Source organism: Scardinius erythrophthalmus, assembly GCF_964197995.2.
Source record: "Scardinius erythrophthalmus genome assembly, chromosome: 2".
In the NCBI taxonomy this organism is placed as follows: domain Eukaryota; kingdom Metazoa; phylum Chordata; class Actinopteri; order Cypriniformes; family Leuciscidae; genus Scardinius; species Scardinius erythrophthalmus.
The window spans coordinates 55587261-55607945 of NC_138222.1; the positions used below are offsets into that span (position 1 = coordinate 55587261).

The following is a 20685-nucleotide window of genomic DNA, read 5'->3' on the forward strand; positions in this document are numbered from 1 at the left end:
TTTGTATATTTTATTTCAAGTAACAAAATTTTTTTTTTTATGTTTTTTATTTTTTTATTTTTAGTTACCCTAATTAAAGCTTAAAAATTGTGAAATGTCAAATTATTTTATACAGTTTAACAGTATATCAACAAGTTGAGAGAAAAGATGAGAGCTATTTGGAACCAAACTTAGTAAAGGTGCTCCGATTTATTGGTTGACCGATAATAGCTTAATATAATTTGATCTGTGGTCTCTATAAAGGCCGATCAAAAGAGCCAAGCTGATGACGCAAAACTCGCGAGACAAAATTGCTTCACACATTCACCAGTCCAGCAGTTCTAGTCTCTACCAGTACCAGGTGTCTCTCTGAAAATGACAATAAATTTGCAGCGTCTTTGTAACGACAGCAATAGGGCTATGATGTTTTAGTGCTTTCGTTCCTCCTTAAAAGCCCAAACAAATCAGCTAGATCAGTGATTGTTGAAAAATACACTCTAGCTGTTAACTGCTAAACTGCAGGACGTGCTCGATAATAAAAAAGAGTTATTAAAACTGCACTAAGCGGATCGTGGCACGGACTGAGACGGAGTGGAACACGGAGCTTGGTGAGTATTTGCTTAAACACCGTTGGTTTTGTCTTGAGGAAACATAAACGTTTGGGAAATAAGTCGCGTGTGGATCTGTGCATTCGGTTTTAAATTGACAGCAGCCTAAGGCCCCGTCCACACTACTGCGTTTTCGTTTAAAAACAGAGACCTTTTGCTACGTTTGCACCTCCCGTCCACACTAAAACGGTGAGTGGTGTAGAAAGTTTAGAAGTTTAGAAACGCTGCCGACCCGTTTTTCGTTTTGAATCTCTGGAGGGCGTTTTAGTGTGGACAATGGCGCCACCAGGGGGTGGCCAGGGGTGGCCGTGGCCACCCTTGGCCGACTCCTGGCCACCCCACTGGCCACCCCGCTGGCCAGTATAAATTTTAGTAGCATCAGTTATGCATTTCATCCCTAATGCACAGCCAGGCAGGCCGCTCTAGACCTTCGATCACACACAGTAGCCAGTACTCCCCCGGGACCCCCGCCCATAGACTGTAAAAAAATAGCCCCCGCCCCTCCGTCAATGCCGCTGTTGCGCGCTCAGACAGCAACAGCTCAGCGCGTGCCCGTCAGTCAACAATTTCAAAAGAAGTTAAGAAGACGAAGAAGACTACCGCGTCAGTTTGGGTGACAAAGTCATCTGAAGTCATTCCATAGCTTAATGTGAGGGACTGAAGTCTATTTACATCATTTAAGTTTATGGAAACTCGTTTTCCCTCCTCTGTGGCGGTCAATCATTCTCCATTCAGTATTCAAACAGCGCGCGCGCCTCTGCCGGTTGGATGCACGGTAAAACTCTCTCCATTATGATATATTCACATTATAATGCATTATCTGTAGATAAAAGGTTGTGGATTTGCATAAAATGACTTTATTTTGTTGGGGTTTGTTGCTGTTTTTAAACGACTTACTACCGTGTGCTTGTTAGATCACACACATCACAAGGACTATGAATCGGCATCAAACGCACAATAACTGGAATTTAAAACTGTGAAACAAATGATCAATAAACTGTTGGATAGATAGACACTAGGATTTGTGTGCTCGACATTTCTTTGCTTTGTGCCGTGAACTTTTAAATGCTCACTTGTTCAGCGCAGCGCTGCACACTGTGACTCCATGTTGCTTTGAGCACATCATTCTGCACCCGCGATGCGCATACACGCTTTGTGCGCTCTGTTTTGAAGCATTTCATATTATCATGGTTTTGCGCACTGAAAGATTATTAAAAGCCTATATTTTATATACCTAGCCTGCTCAATACATTTAAAATAAGCATCATTTAATTGTATATTATTTCTTTGTAGTGTAGGCTATATAAATATATACACTTCTGAATTCTTGACATTAATATATAAATATAATATATTTGTATCTGCTTTTCCCCAGTAACTGTTTTGTTTGCAATAAATGTACACCTTATGCCAAATATAATTGCAAAATAAAACAGAATTGTTGTGTAACTCAAAATGTTAACTGTACTGTTATTAGTCTAAGCATATTATATCATTAGTAACATTAAATATAACACAATAAACCATCATATAGTATATCAGTAGGAGTTTCCTTAAGTCTTTCTGATAGTTTTCTACAGGCCGGTTTACTACAACAGTAGAAAAAAATTCTGAAATTATGGTTTATAGTTTTGGTGTGCCACCCCAAGATTTTAAGTGGCCCCATCTGGCCACCCCTATGAAAAATTTCTGGAGGCGCCACTGAGTGTGGACGGGTCAAAACGGAGGACTTTAGAAACAATGACTTAGTAGAGGCTCACGCTCGGCTCTATGATTGGGTGTCATCAGTCATGGCGTAGGCTATATCTTTGCTAGCAGCTGTTGTTCAAGTAAATTCAGCATTTTACAATGCTTTAACTGCCTACAGTACATGCGCCGAAGGCAAGCTATTATTCGAGCGATCTGTGACAATTCCCGTGTGTAGACCGTACATGGAGCGTCGGTTTTGGGTTAACCCGGGAAGAACCAGCGCATGGTGGGATCATTTTATCAATGAAGCTGTGTTTACACCGGCACGCGCATGCAGTGTTGGTGAATGGTCACGTGATCCGCGTTTTCAGTCGTTTTAATGTGGACGGAGATCAATTCTAATACGCAGCTAAAACGCTGGTGTGGACGGAGATCGTATTCGTTTTAATTCTCCGTTTCTAAACTAAAACGCAGTAGTGTGGAAGGGGCCTATGGCCCCGTAGTAAGGGTTAATGCCCGACGAGGTGTCCATCGTCAGGTATTAATGGACGACGGCGAGGCGTCGGACGGTTGTCTCCGCCGAAGTCCATTAATATCTGACGATGGACACCTCGAAGGGCATTAACCCGCTTATACCATGGTCACTTGCCAAATAACACTTTTTTTTTTAAACATTAGTTTATATTTTAATTAGTTTTACAATCGAAATCTAAAGTTTTTACAAACAATAACTTGGTTTCCCTGGTTACGCCTGACGGTTGATTTACTAGACCTGTGTCCTCGATCACTTTTTAATGGACACCCTGTTGCCAATCAGAATCGAGATTCACCCAGAGTCCCAGACCATGGTATAATGTTTATCAAACAACAAAGACAAATGTATGGGCTTTTTCAAATCTTTTGATCTAATGGACGAGATAAGCTTGCAGAATTTACATATTTGTGACTGGAGACGACAAAGAAACGCACAGAGAGCAGCAGCTTTAGTTTCTGCTCTGACAGCCGTAAGATCACGGCAAACACTGTGAGTGAGTGTGTCTTAGAAATCAGGAATGCTGAGAGAACTTTGTGCTTGGTTCGTGTTTTGTCTTTAAACCAAACTTGGGTCTTCAGCCGATAGTTTAAACCCCGTCTGGCCAGCGCTCCTCATCTGCCAACTCACGCATTCACCGTGAGACACTTCACGCGATTACCACTTTTCACACGCTCTCACGCCACATATATTTTCTCACGCACAGAAAAATCGCGAAGCAAAGAGGACACGGACACCGACAGACTAGACAGAGCAGGTTGCTTATGATATAAAAAAAAAACCTCAGCTCTCAGATTCTGTCACTTTTATTACGAAATTCAAACAATAAATACCGTTTTACGCTTGTAAATGTGACGCGACAGATCCATAGCGGCACGTGAACCGATCATCTGTTAGCTAATAGTTAATAAACACGAATGAATGTTGAGAGATACAGTACAACTTGCCGAAATGTAGATTCCTCATACATAATATCGACCAATCAATCAAACAAAGGGGTCAATAAAACAGCTGGAGAACAATTGTCACATAACATTTACCTCAGGAAAGCCATTTGATGACCATAATATAGGCTATAGCACGTCAGTTGGCTAGAAAAAAGAGCAATAGAGAGTATTTTGCTAAATGTGTACTATATTACATATTTATTATATTTTTACTTTATAATAATGATATTTTATGTCATTAAATAAAGTTGTTATAATAAAAAAAACGCATTATATTTTATTTGAGTTATTTTTAACCTTAAATAATACTGCCAGCTGATAGGGCTGTCTGTATGTTTACAGCATTAGGTTGTTGAGTTGTTTTTTTTCTTGAGAAAAATGAATGCCCATCTTGTGTAGCCTACCTAATATTTATGCAAATTAGTCAATATTAAATCAAATCACAATAATTGAATTGAAATAATAAAAAGCGTAGCTTACTAGAAATTGTACCATGTAAACATTGTAACATGTTGTCACTAAACCTAATAAAATTCAGTTTAGTTACTAAAATGTTTTGACAATCACAATACACTTATTGTGATGCAATCAAGCGGCAACCTCGAGTGAGTGAGGTTCGAGGTTTAGTGAGGTTTATCCGCTTAAGTGAGTCAAATCTGTATCTCCCCCATGTTAAAATGCCAAATTTTACAGCAGAAAAAAAAACGTGTTTAAAGCCTGGTGTCTGTATGTGGATTTGGTCTATACAGCTAATTTTGCCCTTCATAACAACTGTGAGGGGGGTGAATTATTTTATAACTCGTCCGTTTAGTTGATTAATATTTAAATTTAAGGGTGTGGCCAAGCCACTTGAGTGACAGATGGATTTGCCGCTGTCAGTGCTAGCCGTTTGTCTGCTGTTACTAGCCGTCACTTCACCTCAGCAATGTTAGCTGCTGAACTTGCCATCTCTGCAGTGTTTGTGCTTTTTTTCGGGATTATTATTTCATACAATTTAATACTTGGGTAACGTTACAAAGCCCACGTCTTTGGATTCCGTCGTTATCGTTCGAGAGAACAACCAGCGCTGTATTTCAGTTGTTTTCCTCTGTGAACATGCACTAATGGATGTCTGACAATTTCGTTGCTTTTTGGGGTTTTCAAATTTAAAACGTCAATAAATGCTCGTTCGTTCTGCTCCCATGGAACAGATGGATTATAATATGCTTATTTAAGTTACCGTCAGATGAAATCATGCGGGCGTCGGCGCTTTCTCCGTCCGTGAATGAGCGCGGATTTTCAAGCGCATTTACTTGCACTTCAAAGGCAATATATCTATGGTTTAACGGTTAAACCATAACCCATTTGAGAGACGGCCAACATCAGAATTTAAAATGGACTGAATAAGCTCTCTACGAACTTGAGCAATGAAGCGCTGACGGACCATGAAAGAGTGACGGACATGTATGCACATAAATCACTGTCACACACAAACACTCTCGAAGTAATACACAGTCTCACTTGTAGCCATGTCTTTTAACTATTATAATATTTCGAAGGGCAAAAATAGGAACGTTTAATTGGCTTTACATCATCAGCTAACTCGATCACGTCGAGCTAGGTGATTTCAGATAGCCAGGCTCCTCAGCCTCACTCACGCCCCGCCTGTTTGTCTATTTTCTGTTATCCGAGAGTGACGCAAGGCCAAGATGGCGACGGCCAGCTCCGCCCACTTTAGGCTTCAAAAATGCTCTTCAGAAACCTACGGGTGACGTCACGGACACTTTTTTACAGTCTATGGATGCAATACATTTTTTTACATCCTCCCCAATCCCCCCTAACTGAGAGGGGTGAAATGTCCGTTTATGAGCCGGCCACGTGTAAACGTAGCCCAAGTCATTAGGTATGTCAGTAGACGGTCTTTGTGGCTGTTTGAACACATTCGACCACATGAGGGTTTACACTACGAAAGCAATCCGGCCGCTGAGTTTTCGACGACCTCTGGTCAAAAGTGGACACGCTCAAGGGCCATTCCACCGAATGGGTGACATTTGCTTGTTGTAACTCTTAAAAATTAAACATTATTTTTTATATTTTTTCAACACTGAATCTAATACTACACATATTTGACTGTTCAAAATGTGTATTGGTCAATCTCAGGCAATTTATTTTATTTTTTTACAAGGTTTCTAAGCAGAAGATGGACGCATGTTTTCTCAGTCCTGTTACCGAAACTCATGTGCCATTTAAAAAGCATGTTTAAAAGATTGTCAGTTAACGTCATTTTCCCCACAAGAAAGTGTTTATTTTAAAGAAATTGTTGGTTATATGTTCAAATAATTGATATTTGTGACAAAAAAAAAATCACTATTAAGGCAAAGTGTATTTTAATAAAAAAACACAAAGCCATTTTTTTTTTCATTTTAAAGAAGACCGAAGCCTCAAGTTTTTTTTTTATATAATTCAATTTATTAAACAATTGTATAAATGATGGACCAAACAAACCAGATAAAAACAGTGGTTTAACTTTATTTATTTTTTGAAAAAGAAAAAAAATAGTAACAGGAATGAACACTTGGTAACAGGAATTAACTATTTCATAACAGGAATGAGGAACAGGAAACAGGAATGAGTGTCCATATGTGTGTGTATGAGAGAGTGTACGTGTGTGCATAAGATTTCTGTGTTGAAGTGGTGTATTATGTGCTAGTAATACTTCACAGCGAAGGAGGAGGAAAGAGAAAGAAGGAGAGCGAGAAGAGGGAGGGAGAAAGAGGGAAGTTAAGACAAAAAAGAGATGGTTGCGGGTGTGTTTCACTCCTTCCATTGCAATATGCCATCGGTGGGTGTTTCTGGCACCTGCATAGTATGGGTTCTCTCCATCTTCTACAAAATATAAGGAAGACAAAGACAAAACGTTTAAGTCACTTTGTGGTGGACTGGCTTCCTGGAAGTGTGGTGTTCACATTGTAAAACTAATGCTAATGTCTACAATACAAGTAATTGCAACCTTAAAACTCATAATTCAGGTGAATAGTATTATATCAACTAATATTTACAGTATTAAATCAACAAAACATAGGACTCTACTCACTCCTGTTATTTTTCATATGAGTAACAGGACTGAAAGTAACAGGATTGAGTTTTTAAGCAAAAAGTTATCTAATACATGACATATGGCCACATAGCATACATGCTAATAGCATGAGGACACTGAGCAAATTCTAGTGACTTAAAGTAAATATTTTTTAAATAAACAAAATAAAATCTAAGAAATAATGTAGGTAACAGGACAGTATGTTGAGATTGACCTTCTCAGTCATAGTTACAATTTCATCAGATATACAGAAATTAAAATGAGAGGACTTACTTGTGGTCTTCCCATTGCCTTCAGAAGATCCAGATGATGCAACTGTTGAAAATGTGTCGTGTGACATAGTTTTTCAGAGAGGGGAATGAGTTAGGGTAACAGGACTGAGTGAAAACCCAGGGACACAACTAAAATGTGTATTTTATCTAAAATATTAGATAAAATATTTTTTTCTCATGAATCGTTTTTTTAAAGCATAGATTGGATATAAAGTCACACAACAATCCCCAAAGATTAAGATTTCTGAAGGATTTTAATCATTATATTTCATGGTTTAGAGATAGAGAGTGGCGACATGTAATTATACATTTTAAATTTGTAGTTAGCTTAATGTGCAGGACATTTTGCTTAATAACAAAATGTATTTGAGAGTTAATGTTCATGCAATTTTATACATATAATGTCCTGGGGACAGAAATGTCACCCATTCGGTGGAATGGCTCTCAAAACGGTTTTAGACCCTGTTTACACCCGTATTTAACGTCGTCCACTTGTGATCCTATCGACCAAAACGCATCTTAATACCAGGAGTAAACGGGACCAAAGAGGTTTTTGTTTTGTTTTTTAATTTATATCACGGGAATACTATTTGAAAAGCTCTAATTTTTTAATAAAGAATTGTTAGTTCATGTTGGTTCTCCCTTCCAAAAACATCAGCTGATTTAACACTACATCAGGTTTTTTATTTTTTTATTTAATTTATTTTTAATTTAATTTTAAAGTTATAGTTATTTTAACTTTATTCTAGCTACCAATAAGAATGTTGTACTATCATCTCAGTTTAACATATTTTACAATATTTAAATCCATTCCACAGAATTCCATTATTTCCCCTCCAAAAAAAAAAAAAAAAATTCAACAAAAAAATTGTATAATACGTTTACACAGTGACTGGTGTTACTTAGTGTAGTTCATCACATTAAGTACTTTTTAATAAATATTTGGAGATTTTGTCTGGATCTGGGAATGATCAATGTCATGTTACATCAAAATGTAAACCACTTATGATCCTGCAAGATTCATTTGTCATCCTGACAGTGTGTGTTTAAATGAGCATGTTATCTTGTTCGGAATCTCATCAAACAGGTTTAATCTCACTGTATCTGGCGGAAAGTGAGGGAGTGAAAGAGAGCTGAGGAGGGAGGGGCAGATCAGAGCACCAAAAGCAAACCACATGTAAGATTTCTATCAGACCTGTCCTAAACCACTGAATCCACTCGCCTGGATATACAGCACAAGGACGGAGCGACAGACCACTGGATAAAAAAGAAGAACGAGTCTTACAGAGGTAATTTACTCTTAGATTTCTGGTACTATAAGTTTTATGACTGTTGATCTGGATTTGCTGTTGAGCTTGTAAACCGAAAAGTGTTATAAAAGATGCCAAACTTAAAAATGAATGAATGTCATTAATTAGATAATAATAAAACCAAGAAGCATTTATTTGAAAGAAAGGTAGCATAAGTACACTTCTCAAGGCAAATCATTTTGCAATTCTTTTTTATTTTATTTATAAAGAGTAAAATGTATTTGACCACTTGTCAAACTTAGTTTGTCTGTGATCTTCATACATCCACTAAAAATCACTTTCGGACCAGCTGGTTAAAGGGTTAGTTCACCCAAAAATTTCAATTCTGTCATTAATTACTCGCCCTCATGTCGTTTCAACCCCTATGACTTTCATTCATCTTTAGAACACAAATGAAGATCTTTTTAATGAAGATGGAGCTGTCCCTCCATTGACAGCTACACAATTACCACTTTCAAGTTCCAGAAAGGTAGGAAATGCATAATTTACCACTTTTTATTCACAAAATATTAATCTCCCGTGTGCGTTCACGCAACAATGCCTGCTCTCGCGTCAACACAACATGCATGCATCGTGGTGCACTCGAGAGTAATATTTTGTAAATAAAGTGGTAAATTGTGTGTGTGTGTGTGTGTGTGTGTGTGTGTGTGTGTGTGTGTGTGTGGGGGGGGGGTTCATTAAACCACTAGAGTCACATTAATTACTTTAATGACTACCTTTCTGGGGCTTGAAAGTGGTAGTTGCATAGCCTGTCAATGGAGGGACGGAAAGATTTCATTAAAAAGATCTTCATTTGTGTTCCGATGATGAACGACAGTCTTTCGGGTTTGGAACGACATGAGGGTGAGTAATTAATGACAGAATTTCAGATTAAAAAAAAAAAAAAAAAAATCAACTCACCAACATTCAACATTGGGAATCAACATTGGGAAAATGGTCAACTGAGAAACTGGATCATGTTTAGCAGATGTAACTTGGTTTGATATTTTTACTTGCATTCGGGTGTTTTAAGTGCAGCTTAAAAAAAACCTTTGGGCGCCACTGACAGAATTGTAGTCGGAAGTACAACTGAATGGTTGCATTTGTGCGCATGTGTTCATTTCCTCAGTTGGAAATAGATTTGGATTCGTAGAACCCACCTAGTTGCTCTGAAGGACTGAGATACTTGGAAAATAAGGAACATACCAATGAAGCACAACTGAAACGCAATGAGCTCTTACACAATATGTGCACACTTTAGCCAGTAGTGCCTCATTCCAGTGTAAAACTGCTGATTAGAGGTGAGAACAACATTTAGTGTGTTTAGAAACTCAAAAAGACTAACCCTGAACCTAGACTATTACTACTAACATTCAATAATCCTATAGGTTGCATTTGTCAGGTTCCCATTCTTTCAGGTCAACACAGAAACTGTGAAGTCATACCAACTAAAATGTTTTGTATTGGTATAGCCCAATTTGTCAGGTTGATTTTAGTCAGAGTGACTAACATTTTTACTTATTGTTAGATGGTACCACGTGAAGCACTTTTTTAGGATACCTTTGTAAAGTGATGTTAGTTATTGATACTCAACTAATGTTAAAGATCCCTTGTGGTGAAAATCCAGTTTTTAATGTTGTTTAGGCCTAGATGTCTACGTGGACATATAACCATGTGCAAATCAACACTATTGCAGAGTATTTTCTCCTTAAAATTGCAGTGAACCAAAGACAGTATCAAATAGTGTTTGAAATCGTCCGTTTCCTACGGTCACATATAAACAATCCCATCAACATGCGGGGCCGGGCTTTTCCTATCATTAATGAGCAAGAACACCTTTAAAGACACAGTTGACCCAAAAATTTAAATTCTGTCATTTACACGCCTAAAGTTGTTCCAAACCTGTATGAGTTTCTTTCATCTGCTGAACATAAGAGAAGATATTTTGAAGAATGTCAGTTTATGGGCCTGTAGGAAACTCAGACGTGAAGGAGACTCTGTTGTATCTTCATCAGGATTTTTTATTGAGAACCCGATCTGTTGGTAGCTGCAGTCATCAAGTCTAGCTAAGGGTACTTTACATGGTATCTTAAAGGCATTGAGTGGGTAGTCCTTAAATGTGTTGACCTTACACAGCCTTAGAAACAAAAGCATCTAAAGACAATACAGAAAATCACCCCTGGTCATGAAACTCCAGCAGATCTGTCTCAAAAGAATTCAAACAAACAAACAGGATATATGGGTTAGATAACATTATCAAAAGGTTTAAGCACCATCTAGTTACGAAAACTAAGACTATGTAAACATTAACACATAGTTTGACTCTCAGTAGGAAGATCAAAGACTGACAAAACCAACTCACTGGAAACTATCAGTGAACTGATCTGATGCCATCATGTTCACATTGAATGCCCAAAACAGTGTAGTTCACCTTAGTTTTCCATGTGACGTTATGTCTGGACATAGGATCAGCAGATCTTAAATCATTAACAAAATTTGTAATTCCACAGGCCCCATTAATTTCCATAGTATTTTTTTTTTCATACCATGGAAGTCAATGGGGCCCATTTACTGTTTGGTTACCCATATTCTTCAAAATATCATCTTTTGTGTTTAGCAGAAAGTGAGTAAATGATGACAACATTTTTGGTTGTCACAACTATCCCTTTAAGAAGGGACAGGGAAATCGGGTACATAGAGTAATAATCCGGGTGAATTGCGACGTATAAAGCGTTTCTTAGGATTCAGATTTTTATAAGATAGCTGTCTGACTCTGAGATGGCGAACGGGAACATGGTTTGTGAAACATTAGCAACACATTATTAGCTGTTTGATAACGTAGTCAAGCCAAAGGCTAATCATATCATTTGCTGTTATGTGTTCAACCCATTACCATTCTGATACATCGACTTGTAGACGAGCCTGTATAATTCACTCTTCCTCTTCTACTGAATCAGTTTCTGATTCAAACATATATGACTGAAATAAATTAATATTTCCACTTGCCCTCGTGTAGCGTTTTCTACAGTAAATTTAGACGAGTGGATCATGTATTCTGAGCTGGTGTGAGTGAGTGGAGGCGGGGACAAATTTGCATATTCATTGATCCGCATATACTAAATGAAGTAAGGGTGGAGAGTTACATTCGAACTATTTTAAGGCATGAAGAAATTATTTTCACTGGAAAAACATTTAAATATGTCTTTTTGATTATCAAAAATAAGTTTTAATGGTGCTCTAAGCGATGTCACACGTTTTTTTAGGCCGAAACATTTTTTGTCACATCCAGCAAACATCTCCTCAGTATCCGCTAGCTGCCTGTCCCCTGAACACACTGTAAAAGAACGCGGTCTCTGTAGACAGCCCAGGGTCCACAAACTGCAACAAAAACAAACTGGCCCAGCCTTGGCCACGAAACATAACAAACAGTGTTCCAGCCAATAACCAACAAGAATGATTTGGGGGTGGGGGTTGGGGGGTTAGTGCGCGTGCACATGAAGGGGGGTGTGGGGAGTGGAGGAGAGAGAAGCATGAAGAGGGAAGTTAGCTAGAGGAGAGATGTCCTAGACAACGACTAACGTTAGGATTATATTCTCTTGAATTTTGACATGGCCGACACACGACCAAAAAGACGACGTTACGATGAACAAATAGCAAAGAAGAGGGAATTTACATCAGAAAAGCCTGTTTCAGGAAACACGGTGAATGGGTGGGATGAGGAGGAGGGAAGGTCAAGCTAGCCTCCGTTTTGTTTAACAAGAAGTGACGTCACCCAACATCGCTTAGAGCTACAATTATTGACTACAGAGAGACAAATTAGACCCCGTATTACCCCGTTACCCTGTATTTTCCTACCCATGTCATGCAGCCAAAAATGTACATTTCCATTAATTTCTGCATTTTTCTCTCATTGTCATCTCTTATCTTGCCATTTTCCTCCTCTCCTCTGCTTTCCCTCTGCACAGCCATGCCTTTCTCACGCAGCTTCTTGTCTGAAGAGCAGCTGCTGTGTTCCATATGCTTAGATGTGTTTGACAATCCGGTGTCCACGCCATGCGGCCACAGCTTCTGCATGACCTGCATCAGGCACTACTGGGACACAGCGAAGCTCTGCCAGTGCCCCCTCTGCAAGCAGTCCTTCAAGAGAAAGCCCGATCTCCACATTAATCGGACTCTACGCGAGATCACCGAGCAGTTTAAGCAAATGAGGGCAAACCCGGGGGACCCTGGGGGGGTCGGGACAAGTGGAGAGGCTGAAGAAGAAGGAAGAAAACCAGAGCCAGGCCATCGTCCAGGTTATCTTATTGACGAAATGAAGCAGAGATTATCACGGTACAGAGTACATGGCAATTCTCAGGCCTGTCATGATGAAAGCGGGTCTGAACGAACACCAAACACAGACACTAATGGCACCCAGTTGCCTGTTATTGCCAGACAGCTGTCCCTGCGAAGGTTTACCCTGAGTGGGGCGGCAGATGCCACGAAAGTGCCCCTTTGTCCAAAACATCACCGTAACCTGGAGCTGTTCTGCCTGACTGATCTGGAGTGTATTTGTGCTGAGTGTGGACAAACAGAACACCAATCACACGACATCGCATGTGCCGAGAAAGAGTGGCGCAATTATAAGGTAGGATGAAATGAGGAATAAGAGTCTGTGTAGAATATAACAAACAGTGTTGGGGGTAATGTGTAATCAATGACTTTTTTTTCAAGTAACGCTACTTTTAAGTTTACAATAAAAACGCAAGCAACAGCTCATTGAGAGAAATCGTGAGTAAGTGCAGAGGTGTTGCGTGCGCTTTGTGAACATGATGGATATTGTAGTTCTAGACTAAATGTGAACATGCATTTACTCATCTCACTTGCACATTCAGTATTCCTCCAAATAAATAATGGAGTGAAATGTGAATATTACGCAAACCTGTAATTTAAATATGAAAAATTTCACAAATATGCTTTATGTATTTAATATCACTTTATTAACCAATGTCTTTGCTGCTGACCTTCGAATAAGCAAAAAAATTACTTTAGATAAACAGCACATTTGTGTTGAATTTTCTTCTGCAATCCAGAGCGGCAGCACAGCTGACAGGTTTGTTTGAGTTGCGCCCTCTACTGTACAGGCGTGAATTTGCATTTCCTTCAGCTTTATTCATTTCACTTTTGTTGTGAAAGGGCCTTTATGTTTGGCAACAAAAAAAAAAAATTGTTATTGAAAAACAAACAAGCGAGCCCAGCCCAAAAGAGAAGAGAAATGCAAAAAAGTGATGTAATGCACTTTACTTTCCATAATGCAATTAGTTACTTTTTAGAGAGTAATGTAATCTTAATGCATTACTTTTTAAAAGTAGTTTTATCTATAAAATATTAATCTATAAAATAAATTAATTAAATGATAAATTAAAATGTAACATTTCTTGCTTAAAGCTGTGCTTGTGCTATAATTATTATTTTTTTAAATAAAATGCAAAATTCCACTTGGTTTTATTTTCTTAACAAATCCAATGGCGTTCATACATTTGGAAGTGTGGCTTCAGTGTCCAGAAGAGGTGGACAAAGTACACAACTTCCTTACTTGAGTGAAAGTACAGACACTACTGGTCAAATATTACTCCAAGTAAAAGTTGCAAAGGCCGATTTCTACTTAAATAAAAGTACAGAAGAACTTGTTTTTTAAAAACTACTTAAGTATCAAAAGTAAAAAGTACATGTCAGTGCATTGTTTTATTATTGTTGCATTGTTGTATGTAATACTTACAGTACCTTATGCCTCTGAATATATACCTGCCCTCATATCAATATCAAATGTATTTCTAGAGCACAGTTCCAGTAGTGGGATTGAATGTGAGATTGAATAAGTGCACTCAATAACGTCCACAATGGTTTCGGACACCCAAATGGCTGTTCCCTCAAATATTGCCCTATTTAAAGTTTTTTGGCTTTTAGTATTATGTAAGCCTTACTGTTATCTATAAGCTAGTGTGCTCCAAAACAAAATTCACATTTAGAAGACCAAACCCAGAGCTGAAAATGAAAATGAGGTCAATGTCAGAATCCAACGCCAGATTGACATTTTTCTCCAACGTTGGACAGACGCTTTGTGGTTGAAAATGAAAACTGGGTTAATGTCAGAAACCAACATCAGTCGGGTTCTGGCGTCAAACCGACTTTCATTTCAGACCAAAGTGCAACCCCTGCAACCAAAATCATCCCCTTAGTGACGTTACTACTTTCTACTCAAGGACCATGACAGATTTGTAGTGGAGTAAAAAGTACGATATTTGTCTTTCAAATGTAGTGAAGTTAAAGTAAAAAGTTTCCAGAAAAAGATATACTCAAGTAAAGTACAGATACTCAAAAAGTGTACTTAAGTACAGTACTAAAGTTAATGTATTTTGTAACTGTCCACCTCTGGTGTTCAGATACTCTTTTGGGTCAACTGAGTATTACTAATATGGGCAGAGATGTTTGGCCACTACTATGATTCAAAAAGGAGCAGTCATTCTTAAAAAAATAATATTTGGGATGTAAAAATGTACATGAAGCACTGATATTGCTTGAGCACTTGTTTGGAGCTATATTAACATAATGCAGCATTACTGGTAAAATCTGGCCCACTTCCTGCTGCATCATTTCCTGTTTACTTTCACACAGATGAAGATTTCCACCACAGAGACAGAGATACAGCAGATGACCAGAGAGAGGATGCAGAAAGTGGAGGAGATCAGACAATCACTAGTTGACGTCAAAGTGAGTTTACACAGTAGCTATTACTTGTTTTCATCATCCCACAACAATAAAAATCCCCCACTTCTTAGAGGAAAGTAGTGTTAACTGTAGTGTAAATCAAGCTGCTCTTCTCCAGACGCTGTCCGAGAACGAGGTGCAGCGCAGCATGCGGATGTTCGGGGCGCTGATGGGTTCTCTCGAACGCAGCCAGGCCGAGCTGCTGGAAGTGACGGAGATAAACCGGCGCTCAGCGGAGCACCAGGCGGAGCTCATGATCCGAGAGCTGGAGCTGGAGATCACGGAGATGAGGAGGAGAAGCGCAGCGCTGGCGAAACTGGCCAAAACTGACAATTTTGTCGCTGGACTGAAGGTCTGTAATGTGTCAAGAGAACATGCCTTGGGAAGTGTGCATCAGATTTCATTTGAGACCCATCTTTTCAGTTTCTTTTCTTCAACCATTTAGTCTATATCAAATATCATAGAGCTCTTTTGACATGAGCCAATAAGAAATCACCTCAATGCCCACATAGCAAAACCACTCCTTCCACCATGTTGGAATGTTTTGCTCTGACAAGCACCATTCTATGGTAAAAAAAATAAATAATAAATAAAAAAATAAAAATAATATATATATATATATATATATATATATATATATACACATACATATACATACATACATATACACACACACACACACACACACTTAGGTCAAATGTGTTGTTGAAAGAATTCTCTTATGCTCCCCAAGGCTGCATGTACTGTATTTAATCAAAAATACAATAAAAAAAGTGAAATATTATTACAATTTAAAATAACTTATTTATATTTTAAAATGTAATTTATTCCTGTGATCAAAGCTGAATTTTCAGCGTCATTACTTTACATTACAGTCTACAGTGTCACTCAATCCTTTAGAAATCATTCAGATATGCTGATTTTGCTGCTTATTATTATTGTTTATAAATATTTTTATGAATTTTTTTTAGAGAATTCTTTGATTGTTAGAAAGTTTATAAAAAGTATTAATTTGAAATATAAATATTTTGTAAAAACTTTACTTTTTCTTTATTCTTTACTGTCACTTTTGATTAATGTAATGCACCTTCCTGAATAAAAGCAGTAATTAATAAAAATACTGACCCCAAACTTTTGAACTGTAGTGTTTTAAAAATACATCACTTTCAAGCTAATAAATAGCTGAATTTAAATTTATTTATATATATACTTTATATATAAATATATATATAAAATTAAGTTAAATAAATATTTTATTTAAAAGTTTCCCCAAATGTTTAAAATGTTATTTAAAAGGAAGTATAACTGCATGAATTGCATTTTTAAAGTATTTTCCGGTTGCCTTTCTTTAATTCTTTTGCCAATGCTACAATACTCACTTATACTCTTGTTTTGTGGCTATATTAGCCTTCATGCACTATTGTTATTTTGTACTTGTTTACATATATATTTTTAGTGTTATCCTTGCACTATTAAGCTATTTATTGAAGTTGCACTATATTATTATAACCTCGGGCAACCTATATTTTATCATGTTGACATCTGTATATACTTGTTATACTGGACTGCTGATTTTCATATTTGTTATATCAGATATTGTGTGTATTGGTGTCTTCTCTGTTGTATAAGCTACTGAATGCCTTGAATTTCCTTTGGATTAATCAATCAATCAAGACATTTCATAATGGGCAAACTCTAGAAAGAAAATAAGCATGACACTTTAAACACCAAGCTCAATAATTGCTCTTGGTCTTCTCCATCAGGGCTACTCTGATGTCAGTACTCCCATGTCAAAGAAAGACTGGACGGGAGTATCGCTGACCTGTGACCTTGGAACTAAAGCGATTTACACCTCAGTCTGTCAGCTACTGGAACAATATAAGCAGGAGCTTCAGAAACTGCCTGCAGTGTGTGAGTGACACCTGTCAAACACTAAACTACAGCGCCATCTAGTGGCAGATGTCCCTTCATGCAGTGACATCTCTTTCTGTTCTAGGCCTCTCTGTGTCCGCTAACCAATCACCAGTGAAGTCACACCCAAGTAAGATTTCTGTTGCCAAGTGTTTATCTTACCATGATTTGTTATATAACTACGGATGTAGAATTACGAAATGCATTTTTCTTTTCAATAACATGATCTTATTTCAATGTTTTGCAGAAGTGAAGAGAATCCAGGAATATGCAGGTATGAGTTCTAGATGACACTTTATTGCAGTGTGTGTATATATATAAGCAGGCTCTATAGAGTTTTTTTCCCTTGAGGCTTAATAACAGCTTTGCCCTCTTATACAAAGTCCTAAGTAGCTGAGATAACAGTTTATATTGCTTGTTGATTCCTGCACATCATATCACCTGCATCCCTTGTGTTTAGGAAAGCCAAAATAACTTAATTTCTGTTGTTCTTGTGCAAGTTGTTCCCCTTGAACATTGAGCATTTGGGAACTTGACATGACGTCAAGCAGTATGACATGATATACTTAATTAAACAGCATATTTCTGATTTGCTTGACCCAATCCTAATTTTATATATAAAATAAATAATATTGAATTACATATTTAATAAAATTCCAGTTAGAATTTTTATATAGTACCAGAATATTTCATCAAAATTATATTACATTATGCGTCTCTATTCAAAAGTTTAGGGTCGGTATAATTTTTTTTATGTTTTTGAAAGAAGTCTCTTCTGCTCACCAGCGCTGCATTTAATTGATTAAAAATACAGTATAAACAGTAATATTGTGAAATAATATTGCAATTTAAAATAACTGTTTTCTGCTTTAATACATTATTAATATTATTTTATTATTCCTGTAATGCAAAGTGGAATTTTCAGCATCATTACTCCAAGATCTAGACCAAAAAATTGTATGCACCTCTGGATGGAAATAACATCTAAACCTTTATTTCCATCAAGAGGTTCTTCATGCTCCCTCCCAACCATTCTTTCATAATTTGAGCCTGATGAATCTTGACATTGTCAACCTGGAATATGGCCATGATGTGTCTTCCTACATAGTTGTTTAAGAAATGAAAAGCTACACACTCCTTCAATTAGTGTTAGAAAAGCTGTTACGAAACAACATGCTAGAAACATAATAATCACAGCAATAATGATCACTCTTTTAAATCCCAACAGAAACGTTTTTAATTGGCCAGGCAGTTTATGTATATTCTAAACATAAAAAGGTAATAATTTGAACTTTTTCCATCAGTTGATGTGACCCTGGACTCCAGCACTGCTCATCCACGTCTCTTCCTATCAGAAGACAAGAAGAAGGTGTGGTGCGGTGAAAGGCACCAACATGTTCCCAACAACCGTGAGCGTTTTGACCGTGTAGTCTGTGTTCTGGGGCGCGAGGGCTTCAGCGCGGGTCGACACTACTGGGAGGTAGAGGTCGATGGAAAGACCGACTGGGACCTGGGGGTGGCCAGTCATTCCAGCAACAGGAAAGGTAAGATCACAGTCAGCCCCAGCAACGGCTACTGGTTTCTTAGCTTGCGGGACAAGAACAACTTTGCCTTCAGGACTGAGCCATCCATTGCCCTACCCCTCACCCTGAAACCTCAGAAGATAGGGCTGTTTGTGGACTACGAAAAAGGCCAAGTGTCCTTTTATAATGTGGACGCAAAGATGCACATCTACACGTTCATGGACAACTTCTCTGAGACCATTTATCCGTTCTTCAGTCCCTGTACCAACAAAACAGGCAAAAATGATGCTCCGCTGGTGATCACGCCCGTCCAGTGACATCTGCTCCGTAATGTTTTGGGCTTTTCTTTTTTGCCTAACAAATAGCCTTTTCATACCAACAAATCTTCTAATCTTTCTTATTCTATTAAAGTCGGCATTAAACAAAGGTTGCAATAGTCTTTTATTCCTTGTTGTGACATGCATCCGAGTGAAGCAGCTTCCTGAACAAGAAAAAATGTAGGGTGGGACTTGGTTTTGTCCTTTGGGGAATTGATTGGATGGTTGTGGTTTGCTGTGGAGTGACAGGTTGCCCCGCCCTCACGCCACTAAACGCATCATCAGAGAAGAGAAGACGCTGCAAGAGGGAGGGGAAGATATTTTGATTAAAGATTAAGAGGGTACATACTTTTCTTTTTTTCTTTTTTTATTGGTTAATTGCACTAAATCGTTTATATTGCATTATTAAAATTGTCCATTTTGATTTCATGGTGACCTTAACATAACAAAATCAACAGGAATTTATATTTTCTTCAGAATAAAAAGACTAAAATAATAGGCCTACATATTTCTTGTAAATTAAACAAGACTGCACTGCAATCCACTATGAATGTCATTATTGTGTACACTGTATTACTTGTCAGGCATTGATGAAGTTAGCCTAATACTTTAATAAAATCTGAATGTTAGTAAATTCATTTTAGTTTGTATCTTGTCCACCGTTAAAGGTTCATTAATCCACTTGTGTAACTCTCACACACTGCTCCTTATGTTTCTGTTATGAAGTGTAATTGCGAGCATGATGAAATAAACATTTCAGTGTCAGATGGCAAGTTACTGCAGGTCATTTCTCTCTTTATGACATTCCACTCTTTCTGTCTCTCTCTTTCATACTGCCAGAATACCAGACGAAAGTTAGCCACTGTTTACACTTGCATAGTCTAATAGCCCTACATTGCAACCACCTCGTGTCTGCTAATGACACCGTAATCAACACTGTCTTTACATTGTTGTTTGTTTTACAGCTTTACCTGGGTTACTCCCAACCAAATCCTAACGGTATTTTCTCTCTGTACATCGTTCGTGTTGAAGCATGTCAAAAGTAACTGTCGGAGAGAAGAGACCCGAGGGCTGAATGAGTGAGTGAGTGAGTTTCCTCAACGCACCGCCAGATGGCAGAACTACTGAGTGAATATTAACCGCACTCTTTTCCCCACTAGCGTTTCCTAACGCAAACACGTGGTTTAAACGGGCCTACGTTACGTTTGTCCACGCCATCTATCCAAACGGCTCTTTATGAACTACATAAAACAGACTTCACAGGTGTTGACCTGTTTTTCCCTTGCTAGTATGTTAAACTGATCCATTTGGAACAGATATAAGGAAGACCGGGGCTAGTTGTCACACAGGGATGTTGTCACAAAGGCAGTCTCTCTGTGTTGCATAAATGTTTTATGTCCTTTACATTTTGCTGAAAAGCTTATAATAAACTGCTTAATGGCAGGTTTTATCGTGACAACGTGTCACAAATGTTCAGTTAACTTTTTTCTTGAGGGCAGTAATAGTGGAAATGTTAGATTATTTTTGTTTGTTTGTTCTTTTGTAGCCAGGACTTTTAAGATATGTGTCTACTCGGAAATTAACTTTCAAAAACAACCTTAGAATAAAAAATATTCTCTGTTGATCAAATAGTAACTATATCTCCCCTATGCTTTAATTCATCCATGCCGTGTTTCAGGTTAACCCTACATTATATCCCCACAAAGATGCAATATCCAAAATCCTTGATCCTTGTCCTTGTGGGGACACTTTTAGTCCCCATGAGGAAAACAGTGTGTTGTTTTTCTTATTTAAT

At 37.9% G+C, this 20685-nt stretch overlaps 1 protein-coding gene across 2 annotated transcripts; it reads left to right on the plus strand.

The window, feature by feature from the left end:
- The first annotated feature begins 246 nt into the window (after nucleotides 1-246).
- Nucleotides 247-19661, plus strand: LOC308684192 (E3 ubiquitin-protein ligase TRIM39). 2 transcript variants are annotated; one of them, XM_081355310.1, is made up of 10 exons: nucleotides 268-587; nucleotides 8191-8392; nucleotides 8799-8882; nucleotides 12358-13019; nucleotides 15047-15142; nucleotides 15258-15491; nucleotides 16903-17050; nucleotides 17136-17180; nucleotides 17298-17324; nucleotides 18355-19661. In XM_081355310.1, exons 4-10 carry the CDS (start codon nucleotides 12360-12362, stop codon nucleotides 18888-18890), a joined length of 1746 nt encoding a protein of 581 aa, XP_081211436.1. In that variant the 5' UTR covers nucleotides 268-587; nucleotides 8191-8392; nucleotides 8799-8882; nucleotides 12358-12359; the 3' UTR covers nucleotides 18891-19661. The 2 variants fall into 2 exon arrangements, with proteins under 2 accessions (XP_081211435.1, XP_081211436.1); XM_081355309.1 differs by lacking the exon at nucleotides 8799-8882 and having other exon boundaries at nucleotides 247-587.
- Nucleotides 19662-20685: the final 1024 nt, after the last annotated feature.

Excerpts from the sequence above, each read along its gene's own strand:
- LOC308684192 (XM_081355309.1), top strand. The coding sequence starts at position 12,360 with ATGCCTTTCTCACGCAGCTTCTTGTCTGAAGAGCAGCTGCTGTGTTCC. Across the intron at positions 15,143-15,257 it reads AATCACTAGTTGACGTCAAA|ACGCTGTCCGAGAACGAGGT; the intron begins GTGAGTTTACAC and ends GCTCTTCTCCAG. Across the intron at positions 17,325-18,354 it reads GAGAATCCAGGAATATGCAG|TTGATGTGACCCTGGACTCC; the intron begins GTATGAGTTCTA and ends TTTTTCCATCAG.